Here is an 11,503-nt window from a genome sequence, read left to right as displayed (position 1 = left end):
CTGATTGGTTACAGCTGTGTTGGCCACTCCCCTGTAGCCAATGAAACTTCACACCTGGTGATGGTGATGACTCAATAGAAACTAGGTCAAAACAGCAACAATAACAACTTTCTCTTTGACCGAGCAGACAAAATATCAACAACAAACCTAAACAGACAAGTCAAAAGTCAAACAACCCAGCTAGCTAACTACAATAGCAGTTAATGAAATAGCAACCCATATTAGAAAAGGAATGTTGTGTAAAGGAATGACTTGACGCCTGTTAGCGTCAAGTCTCTTGAAGCGAACTTCAAGAGAAGTTCGCTTCTCTTGAAGTTGAACTTCCTCATCTTGCGTGACGAGTGAAATCATGCAACTGTCACATTTCCTTTCATGGTCTCTGTTGTGTCCGGTCCGCACGCATGTGTCTGCCTGTCTGTCTGTCTGATGTAGCTCTTTATGCAATCAAACTTAAAACAGAAGAAAACACACACACAGAGAGGAAATCTTCACACGACAGAGAACGACACAGAATGTGTCGACTGGAGATAATCTTTATGTTTGTGCTTCAGTCTCAAGGTAAAGCTCTGTTTTGTCTTCAAATATTTATATATATACTTAAATATTTATTAGTTTGTTAACAGATCACTGTGACCATCTTTTTTGTGGCCACCTTGGCCTGTAAAATATGAACCAGCCACCTTGACAGGTAGACTCTATGTATAGATTTGGATAGATGATGTATAGGTAGATAAAAACACAGTTGTCATGTACAGATAATCCTGTCATGTTAGATTTAACAGTTTCTTCTTTATTGTACATCATTGTCAATATGATTGGCTTTTCTGAGATGGGCCGATCCAGGATTATCTCACTTCTTTAAAGCCCACATAGACCGGAAGCTCCAATTAACGCTGCGTTTGTGTGTGTATCTGCGTCATGACCTCGTTTATGAAACCCTAAAGTTTCAGAACAAACAGTTCAGCCACTGCTGAGAAAATAGTGTTGTATTGTTTTCCTGGGCTCTGCGAAGCGGATCGGCACTTCCTTAATTTGATGATGTCATCAGTATACCTCACCACTCCTCTCACCACTGCACCACGGCACTAGTCCGGGCACATCCGGTTGTGTACATTCAACCGCAGAAGAAAAGAACTACTCTCGTTGTAGCTACTGAGATGCAGAGCATCCACCGTGCCAGAGGGGGAGCTGTGTATCTGAGAGCTGGCCTATCTATTACGTCACTTCCAGGTACCTGGCCAATCACAGGACAGTGGGAAAGCTCTCGTTGGCTGGCCAATCACAACACAGTCCACGTTCTGGGGGTGTGGTTTTGGTCTGAAACAGCGCGGCTGACGAGAGCGTCAGTGAGGAGATATTTTGATCGGCTCATTTGCAGCGATTAGGAGGTTTTTAACCATGAAAACAAGTTAATATATGTAAGTAGACCTCCATAACTAACATATATGTGTGATACAAGCATTCTATGTCACCTTTAAGTACAAGTAGTTTCTCAGTGTCTGTAGATAATTACACAACTGAAGGGACAAAGACTTCACGTGGCGTACCTCAAGGCTCCATTGTGGGGCCTTTTCTGTTAGCATCTATGTTATCATACTGCACAGATGACACATAGTTATATATCACTAGAGCGTCAGGAGACTTTGTGTTCTAGTGCCAGCTTCAGTCACATGATCCTGCAAAAAGAAGATTAGCATGCATTAGCATATTATATTTCATGGCTTTTTCAGAATATGATTCTTGTCCTTAAAACAGGCCTCACAGGAGATTCCGTCAGTCTCTTTCACAGACCTGGACATGAAGCCCTTCTGCCGTGTGACACCGTGTCAGCTAATGGTTCGTCGTGCTCCAGAATACAATGGTTACACGCAGATCGACAGCTGCAGACAGTGACTTTGGTCAAGCAAGGAAATGTAGTGAAGAGCAGCGTTCAAGCTGCCAGGCTGGACCTGAAACCCAACTGTTCTTTGCTCATCAGCAACGTCACGGCCGAGGACGCCGGTCAATATGGTTGTCGACTGGATGGAGACCCTCAATCAGAACAAAGTGTGTTTCTGAACATTTTGACAAGTGAGTATCATTTCTCAGGTGTAACCAACAGATACAGATATAGATATAAATACCTCCGTACACAGGCCACGCGGTGGTGTAGTGGTTAGCACTCTCGCCTTGCAGTGAGAAGACCCGGGTTCGAGCCCCGGTTGGAACAAGGGCCTTTCTGCATGGAGTTTGCATGTTCTCCCCGTGTGTGCGTAGGTTCTCTCCGGGTTCTCCGGCTTCCTCCCACAGTCCAAAAACATGCAATGTGGGGATTAGGTGAATTGGACACTCTAAATTGACCGTAGGAGTGAGTGTGAGAGTGAATGGTTGTTTGTCTCTAGTTGTGTGTGGCCCTGCGATGGACTGGCGAACTGTCCAGGGTGTACCCCGCCTATCGCCCGATGTAGCAGAGATTGGCACAGCACCCCCCGCGACCCTCTGGTGGAGGATAAAGCGGTTAGATGATGACTGACTGACCTCCGTACACCTCTGCCGACCTGTGCTGTGTACAGTTCTGGACTACAGATGGTCCAGAACGCTTCAGTCAGCCTAAGAGGACACATGTTACCGCTCTGTTCATTGAGCTCCACTGAGTACCTTTAGCTGCTCGCATCAAATCCAAATCACTGATGCTAGCCTCTACAAAGTGCTTCATGGGTCTGCTCCTACCGACTTAAATGCTCTCCTGAAGGCTTAAGTTACTGTAGATTAATATTTGGATGCTGGCGTACACAGGCTGACCTTAGTCTTCTGTCAGAAAAACTGCAGCTACTCCAGAGGTTTATTTAACCCTTCTTTATTTCTCAAAATGGGAACAGTGTTGTTGTGTGGTTTCCTGAGATATATAAATAAAGGGAACAGTAATGTATTAGTACATTATAATGTAACATAGTTGTGAACTAAACACACAAATAGTACTATACAACAAATGCAGTGAGAATGATGACAACAATGGTATTCTCTATTGGCCACACGGGGGCGCCTCAGACCGCATCATGACAATTTATCACCAGCAACTGTAATAAACATTAATTGTGTTCGATGTAGAACCCATCCGTGTTATAACACACACAATCAAACGGCGTTATGTGTCAAGGACACATATATAAGGTAATCTGAACATATTAACCAGCCTGTGTTCATATATCTTACATTATTATGTCGCGCGCGAGAGTAATAATCACAACATGGCGGCCGGTCCAGGCTCACGCCAGGTATAGCAGGAGACTGCGTACTACTTAACAGTGTGTATAAACTTACGTCTCACTCACGCTCGATGAACACAATATAACGGTGGGGACAACTACAGATTCAACTCCATTCACTACCGTCACTGCCGTAGAATACGTGCACAGCACTCCGCGTAACTTCACTGACTTTTCTGGCTTCGGGGTCACTCGGGACTACTCGGGTCTTTCCGGTATCGTTTGGCGCCGTGACTGTGGCGTTCCGAACACGGCAGAGCAGGGAAGTTTGCACAGTTACCTCTCGACTACTTCGTTCATCAAAGGATCGACGTCTGGCTAGCACTGACCTTTACCCCCCTCCCCTGTACGATCCCCTTCTGCACTTGGATCCACTTCAGCACTCTCACCTTCTGTCAGTCCACTGGTCCTATCTAGTGGAGTTCTTTCCAAGACTTCTTCTATGTCGCTTATTCCTCTTTTGCAAAACGCTTTCTATAAGATCATCTGCTAAATGCTTCAGTGTAAATGTACAAAACTGGATAGATTGGATAATAAAACACGTTGTTTTCTCTCAGTCTCTCTGTTAGAACCGGATCCTGGACTAAAGAGCAGCGGTGATGTGACGCTCCAGTGCTCTCTGTTATCACGCGTCGGTTTCTCCTTTGGGGAGAAGAACCTCCGCTGGTTGGACGAGGCAGGGAACGCACTGTTTGGTGAAAGTGTGGATCACAGGGACGAGTGTGTCTCTCATCTGACTGTGAGCCGTCATCAGAACACGAGGTACACCTGCCAGTTTGTTGACAAGAACAACAAGCTGAAGATAGAGGGCGACTACCCGCTGGTTTCCAAGGGTAACAAACCATTTCAAAGGAAATCTCTTTTTTTTTTCTTCACATACATGAATTAGTGTTTGAGAGGATGATGACCGTGTCTGTTCTGACCACAGTGGCTTCCATTTAGGGGCAACAACAAGTGGTCCACGCTCTTCACAGGACGACAATGATTCTGGGGCTTTTTGGTCTTCTCATTCTTTTATTTGAGATGAAATATAGAATTTAAATTTAAAAGGGTGAAAAAAGTTAATGACACCTTGGTAACATGAAATATACAGGCTCCACATATTCCACTGATTCCACTGTGATTCCACTGTGATTCCACAGACGCTGCCACAGACGCTGCAGAGTGGTCTCCTCTGAGCTTCGTCATGTTGACTCTGCGTGTGTCAGTCCTGATCCTGATGATTGTGATCACGGTTCTCATCATCATCAAAACACGAAAAGAAAAACAGGTGAGTGAACTGAGGCCGGGACAGAATCACCGAACACGACATCCTCATGTGTGTTTGTTTGTTTTTCTCTGTCCAGGATCCAAAAAGCCAAAGAGTGATGGAAGTGAGCGTGTGAAACCACAAGTGAAAGCCTCCTCGTTGTTGAACCATCTTTGAATCTTTTTTTTTCTCTAAACCAAGAAAACCAAATGTGTCTTAAATAATAAATTGCTGTCCGTCACTGTCACGCTGTTCTTTAGCCAGTTAACTTTCTTTATTTTTAGTTCACGTGACCTTAGTTTCTATTTGCATCTCATATTTTAAACTAGAGCTATACATACATATATATATGTTTATATACCACATTTCTAACTGTTGTTGTAGGTGGTTTACAAATAAAGCTAACTAATTATTATAATTACAATTATGGAAAATATTAAATATAAAATATTAAGATAAAGTCAGGCCAGAAAACCTGCAGACTCACGATCATATTATTAGGAACAATAACAACGTGTTAAACTTAATTTTATAACTCCAGATTCTTTCTAATTCTTTCTAATTCATGTGTTTATCACATTTATGAGTAACTTTATGTACAGATAGTGACGATAAGACAAGCAGCTTCCCCGGGAATCAGTGGTGAAGTGAGCGCAGGTCTCAGTGCATCACACCGTCATCTGCCCCGTGTTCACGATGTCAGTATGAATCCACACAGCAGCTCGTTAATACATCGATAATAGGTTTGAAAATAAATGCTAACGAGCAACGAATAAACAACTAAAACCTATTTTGTTGTAAAAGAAAACTCCTAATTGCCTTCATTTAGTCACATTTCTCATAAAATGTTCACATCGTACGTTTCCCTGACAGTAGCTCCGTTCCCGAGACGCCACATGACTGCACTGTGCTCGTACACAGCTGTGACGTCACTGTGGGAAATAAGATTATTCTGGGCTTTTTATGGCCTTTAGGAAGGTTTTTCAAATATGAAACTCCATGAATTAAAAATATAGAATATAACGATCTATACATGCCTGTGACCATGTCTCCAGGTGTCCTGTGAACAGTTTTATTGGCATCTCTTTTACTACTGTGGTCAATGGGAAAATTGCTTTTTGGGCTGCATGAGTATTTTTTGTTGCAGTACCGGGAGTGGCCACCATGACAAAATTGGCAGAGGGGGTGGTGCTCTATCCAGTTCTTATAATACATCCATGAGCGCGACGTGTGCCTCCAAAACATTTAATCATCCGTTGAGGCAACTGAGACCAATGGAGACCGCGACGCTGTCATTGGTCAGTTAACGACTCATTCCAGCAGCCACCTGCGCTCTGGCGGTGAATTGCAATACCATACTGAAAACTGCAACGTACTACCCCGTCAAAGCGTGTGTATGGTCACAGAGTTGGATACACAGGGTACTATCATGGGACCCTAAGAGTGACAGATAAATCCAAATTGATCCTGAATGCTCCTTTAGGCCTCCTGTGGAGGGGGGTTTGAGGGTGGAGGGGTATCTATAAGGTCGGATATCTGTTGCAAGATGCAATATTAAGGCTAAGTGTGACACTTTCTCTTCAGAAATTGAAAATAAAATAAAGTGATACCTCAGTTATTACATTATTGGTTGCTACACGCCTGTTAGCATGTAGCTCACAGGGACGAGTCAGTTGTCTTTTGCTGTGTGTGTGTTTGGAAGTTTGTGGTGTGACGTTTCCTCTGCTGTCCAACGGTCTAAATTTACACGGCTTCTCTTGAAGTTGAACTTCCTCATCTTGCGTGACGAGTGAAATCACGCAACTGTCACATTTCCTTTCATGGTCTCTGTTGTGTCCGGTCCGTTCAGAAGACGCACACATGTGTCCGTCTGTCTGCCTGTCTGTCTGTCTGATGTAGCTCTTTATGCAAGTCAAACTTAAAACAGAAGAAAACACACACACAGAGAGGAAATCTTCACACGACAGAGAACGACACAGAATGTGTCGACTGGAGATAATCTTTATGTTTGTGCTTCAGTCTCAAGGTAAAGCTCTGTTTTGTCTTCAAATATTTATATATATACTTAAATATTTATTAGTTTGTTAACAGATCACTGTGACCATCTTTTTTGTGGCCACCTTGGCCTGTAAAATATGAACCAGCCACCTTGACAGGTAGACTCTATGTATAGATTTGGATAGATGATGTATAGGCAGATAAAAACACAGTTGTCATGTACAGATAATCCTGTCATGTTGGATTTAACAGTTTCTTCTTTATTGTACATCATTGTCAATATGATTGGCTTTTCTGAGATGGGCCGATCCAGGATTATCTCACTTCTTTAAAGGCCACATAGACCGGAAGCTCCAATTAACGCTGCGTTTGTGTGTGTATCTGCGTCATGACCTCGTTTATGAAACCCTAAAGTTTCAGAACAAACAGTTCAGCCACTGCTGAGAAAATAGTGTTGTATTGTTTTCCTGGGCTCTGCGAAGCGGATCGGCACTTCCTTAATTTGATGATGTCATCAGTATACCTCACCACTCCTCTCACCACTGCACCACGGCACTAGTCCGGGCACATCCGGTTGCGTACATTCAACCGCAGAAGAAGAAGAACTACTCTCGTTGTAGCTGCTGAGATGCAGAGCATCCACCGTGCCAGAGGGGGAGCTGTGTATCTGAGAGCTGGCCTATCTATTACGTCACTTCCAGGTACCTGGCCAATCACAGGACAGTGGGAAAGCTCTCGTTGGCTGGCCAATTACAACACAGTCCACATTCTAGGGGTGTGGTTTTGGTCTGAAACAGCGCGGCTGACGAGAGCGTCAGTGAGGAGATATTTCGATCGGCTCATTTGCAGCGATTAGGAGGTTTTTAACCATGAAAACAAGTTAATATATGTAAGTAGACCTCCATAACTAACATATATGTGTGATTCAAGCATTCTATGTCACCTTTAAGTACAAGTAGTTTCTCAGCGTCTGTAGATAATTACACAACTGAAGGGACAAAGACTTCACGTGGCGTACCTCAAGGCTCCATTGTGGGGCCTTTTCTGTTCAGCATCTATGTTATCATACTGCACAGATGACACATAGTTATATATCACTAGAGCGTCAGGAGACTTTGTGTTCTAGTGCCAGCTTCAGTCACATGATCCTGCAAAAAGAAGATTAGCATGCATTAGCATATTATATTTCATGGCTTTTTCAGAATATGATTCTTGTCCTTAAAACAGGCCTCACAGGAGATTCCGTCAGTCTCTTTCACAGACCTGGACATGAAGTCCTTCTGCCGTGTGACACCTGGTCAGCGTATGGTCCGTCGTGCTCCAGAATACAATGGTTACACGCAGATCGACAGCTGCAGACAGTGACTTTGGTCGAGAAAGGTAATGTAGTGAAGAGCAGCGTTCAAGCTGCCAGGCTGGACCTGAAACCCAACTGCTCTCTGCTCATCAGCAACAACACGGCCGAGGACGCCGGTCAATATGCTTGTCGACTGGATGGAGACCCTCAATCAGACCATAGTGTGTTTCTGAACATTTTGACAAGTGAGTATCATTTCTCAGGTGTAACCAACAGATACAGATATAGATATAAATACCTCCGTACACAGGCCACGCGGTGGTGTAGTGGTTAGCACTCTCGCCTTGCAGTGAGAAGACCCGTGTTCGAGCCCCGGTTGGAACAAGGGCCTTTCTGCATGGAGTTTGCATGTTCTCCCTGTATGTGCGTGGGTTCTCTCCGGGTTCTCCGGCTTCCTCCCACAGTCCAAAAACATGCAATGTGGGGATTAGGTAAATTGGACACTCTAAATTGACCGTAGGAGTGAGAGTGAATGGTTGTTTGTCTCTATCTGTGTGTGTGTGTGGCCCTGCGATGGACTGGCGAACTGTCCAGGGTGTACCCCGCCTATCGCCCGATGTAGCTGAGATTGGCACAGCACCCCCCGCGACCCTCTGGTGGAGGATAAATCGGTTAGATGATGACTGACTGACCTCCGTACACCTCTGCCGACCTGTGCTGTGTCACCACTACAGATGGTCCAGAACGCTTCAGTCAGCCTAAGAGGACACATGTTACCGCTCTGTTCATTGAGCTCCACTGAGTACCTTTAGCTGCTCGCATCAAATCCAAATCACTGATACTAGCCTCTACAAAGTGCTTCATGGGTCTGCTCCCACCGACTTAAATGCTCTCCTAAAGGCTTAAGTTACCTCTCGACTACTTCGTTCATCAAAGGATCGACGTCTGGCTAGCACTGACCTTTACCCCCCTCCCCTGTACGATCCCCTTCTGCACTTGGATCCACTTCAGCACTCTCACCTTCTGTCAGTCCACTGGTCCTATCTAGTGGAGTTCTTTCCAAGATGTCTTCTATGTCGCTTATTCCTCTTTTGCAAGACGCTTTCTATAAAATCATCTGCTAAATGCTTCAGTGTAAATGTACAAAACTGGATAGATTGGATAATAAAACACGTTGTTTTCTCTCAGTCTCTCCGTTAGAACCGGATCCTGGACTAAAGAGCAGCGGTGATGTGACGCTCCAGTGCTCTCTGTTATCACGCGTCGGTTTCTCCTGTGGGGAGAAGAACCTCCGCTGGTTGGACGAGGCAGGGAACGCACTGTTTGGTGAAAGTGTGGATCACAGGGACGAGTGTGTCTCTCATCTGACTGTGAGCCGTCATCAGAACACGAGGTACACCTGCCAGTTTGTTGACAAGAACAACAAGCTGAAGATAGAGGGCGACTACCCGCTGGTTTCCAAGGGTAACAAACCATTTCAAAGGAAATCTCGTTTTTTTTTCTTCACATACATGAATTAGTGTTTGGGAGGATGGTGACCGTGTCTGTTCTGACCACAGATCACCTGCACGTCATTGTCGCGGTCGCGGTCGCGGTCGCGTTGGTGCTGCTGCTGCTGGTCGTCAGTACGGTTGTTCTCATCAAGTGCAGGGAAAGAAGCAAACGTAAAGACGGTCAGTGAAACAATGAATTCTCTTTATACAATATGTAATATGAGGCGTGATAATATATATAATATTAGAATTATAATATTATAATAATTATATTTATTATTATTATAATAATTAGAATAATACAAATAATTATAATGCTAATATAATTATATGTATTATTATAATTATAATAATACATATAATTATGTTATTATAATAAGTATAATAATAATATAATTATCTTTAAGGCCTTCACCTAATTATATTTTCAGGGGCCAAAATGCAATGTTGACATAGTTTCTGGACCCGTGTGTTGCTCGAAGGCTCTAAAGCGCCCCCTAAGGTGAAAACAGGGGCAAAATTGAGTTCCACCGAATTTCCTGAAACTTGGTGGAACGATGTTGATGATGATGACGATGATGATGATGATAGACCAAGGCCAAAGTCGACTGTAACCATGGCATCAACTCAACAGGAAGTCAGACATTTTGAATTTTGACAATTTTTCACCCCACGTACCGACATCAAAATCGACCAATTTGTGCTATTTCCTTGTTTTTGCTCCATTTTCTGAAAATGGTGAATTCTGAATTCTCACACCTAAATCAATTCTAATTTGTTAAATTGTTAACTTTAATTTGAATGAATGGTGCAATTATCAGGGAGAAACTGCAGATTTAGCCTTGTGCACAACAGATTCATTCAAAAAAGTTCATGTTTATGCAATGATTAGGTAATCATGAACCAAATGATATTTTTATAATTGAATATTTTACTTTAACTGTTTTTGTTCCAGGTTTGCAAACAGCAATCCACCTCCATGTGAGTAAAACTCAGCTTACTATTCATTTTATTGTGTTATTTAACCACATATTACATACTACACAATGGCGACAAATAATCCACACAGTTTTTTTTACGTTTCTACTCTCACTCAGACGCTGTTATCAGAACTTTATCCCATTGAAATGAAGTAACTTCACTCAGGTTTAAAACATTAATCACTGTGTTGTTGACACTCAGGAGGAGACAGAGACCGATGTGACGTACACGACTGTCACCCAAATCAGTCAAAGAGCGCCCCCTGTGAATAAGGTACCATTTTTACCTCCGTCTCTCGTAGCGACTTCCTGTTTTCACAGTTCACAAAAATGTCATCAAATGTTCAAGAAATCCCGATTTAATTTGTTTTAACAAAACGAAATATCGCCGGATCTGAACGTGATTTGGTGCGTTTGCAGGATCACGCGTCTTTTTGACAATGTTCAGTCGTGTTTGTCACGTTTGTGTAGAATGGTAACAGATATGAGCAGGTAAAGTTCTACACACATCTTGTATGTTAATGTGAGTGTGACTTTATGTTTGTGTGTTCACTCAGGGCAAAGAGGAAGAGCCCGTGACTTATTCTACTGTCAAGACTCTGGTGAAAGCAGAAGTGGGCGACGCTTCACTGAAATGAAAGATGACGCTTCATGAGACTTGATGATGCCAATTGTGGCTGAAGGGAAGTTAATTATATATTATTTTTTTACTGGACTCAGAAACACGATGTCTGTCCACCTTTTCACAAACTAATAAACAAACGTGCCCTTGGACAAAGAGGTCAAAGGTCGCCTGACTGTCTCATCATTCTGGCTCACATCTACACATCTACACGATAGATAGATTAGTTTTTAAATTAAACCCCACCCCCCCTAGTCTCTCCAGGGTCTCTCTGAGAAGAATGTCTTTATTTCCTTTGGAAGTAAATTAAAATTGTGCTTTGAATATTATTTGAATCAGAACTGGTGATTTCCTGTGGTCTCTATATCCTGCGTTTATATATTAATCTGATTGTCCTATTCTGCATTATATGTATACACATGTATATATATATGAGTATATATGTGTGTGTATATATATATGTATATATATATATACATATATATATATTTATATATATATATATATACATATATACGTATATATGTATATATATATATATATATATAAATATATATATATATATATATATACTACTGGAGTTTAAAAAACAGATTTAAAAACAGGAAGTGCAACGTGA

At 42.6% G+C, this 11,503-nt stretch overlaps 2 protein-coding genes across 3 annotated transcripts; both read left to right on the top strand.

Annotated features, from left to right (window-relative positions):
- Positions 1-290: 290 nt before the first annotated feature.
- On the top strand, positions 291-4,741 carry LOC122783911. 2 transcript variants are annotated; one of them, XM_044048875.1, is made up of 5 exons: positions 291-558; positions 1,756-2,070; positions 3,803-4,078; positions 4,400-4,515; positions 4,592-4,741. In XM_044048875.1, exons 1-5 carry the CDS (start codon positions 402-404, stop codon positions 4,628-4,630), a joined length of 903 nt encoding a protein of 300 aa, XP_043904810.1. In that variant the 5' UTR covers positions 291-401; the 3' UTR covers positions 4,631-4,741. The 2 variants fall into 2 exon arrangements, with proteins under 2 accessions (XP_043904810.1, XP_043904809.1); XM_044048874.1 differs by having other exon boundaries at positions 4,388-4,515.
- Positions 4,742-5,662: 921 nt separating this feature from the next.
- LOC122783910 lies at positions 5,663-11,053 on the top strand. Its single transcript, XM_044048873.1, has 7 exons — positions 5,663-6,520; positions 7,720-8,034; positions 8,978-9,253; positions 9,349-9,462; positions 10,238-10,263; positions 10,465-10,536; positions 10,820-11,053. Exons 1-7 carry the CDS (start codon positions 6,400-6,402, stop codon positions 10,898-10,900), a joined length of 1,005 nt encoding a protein of 334 aa, XP_043904808.1. The 5' UTR covers positions 5,663-6,399; the 3' UTR covers positions 10,901-11,053.
- Positions 11,054-11,503: the final 450 nt, after the last annotated feature.

The sequence above is a fragment of the Solea senegalensis genome, linkage group LG17 (assembly GCF_019176455.1).
Source record: "Solea senegalensis isolate Sse05_10M linkage group LG17, IFAPA_SoseM_1, whole genome shotgun sequence".
NCBI lineage: Eukaryota > Metazoa > Chordata > Actinopteri > Pleuronectiformes > Soleidae > Solea > Solea senegalensis.
This window is presented reverse-complemented; position numbering and strand designations above follow the sequence as displayed.

Excerpts from the sequence above, each read along its gene's own strand:
- LOC122783911 (XM_044048874.1), top strand. The coding sequence starts at position 402 with ATGTGTCTGCCTGTCTGTCTGTCTGATGTAGCTCTTTATGCAATCAAA. Across the intron at positions 4,079-4,387 it reads CTACCCGCTGGTTTCCAAGG|ACGCTGCCACAGACGCTGCA; the intron begins GTAACAAACCAT and ends GTGATTCCACAG. Across the intron at positions 4,516-4,591 it reads AAACACGAAAAGAAAAACAG|GATCCAAAAAGCCAAAGAGT; the intron begins GTGAGTGAACTG and ends TTCTCTGTCCAG.
- LOC122783910 (XM_044048873.1), top strand. The coding sequence starts at position 6,400 with ATGCAAGTCAAACTTAAAACAGAAGAAAACACACACACAGAGAGGAAA. Across the intron at positions 6,521-7,719 it reads GTTTGTGCTTCAGTCTCAAG|GCCTCACAGGAGATTCCGTC; the intron begins GTAAAGCTCTGT and ends TCCTTAAAACAG. Across the intron at positions 9,254-9,348 it reads CTACCCGCTGGTTTCCAAGG|ATCACCTGCACGTCATTGTC; the intron begins GTAACAAACCAT and ends TTCTGACCACAG.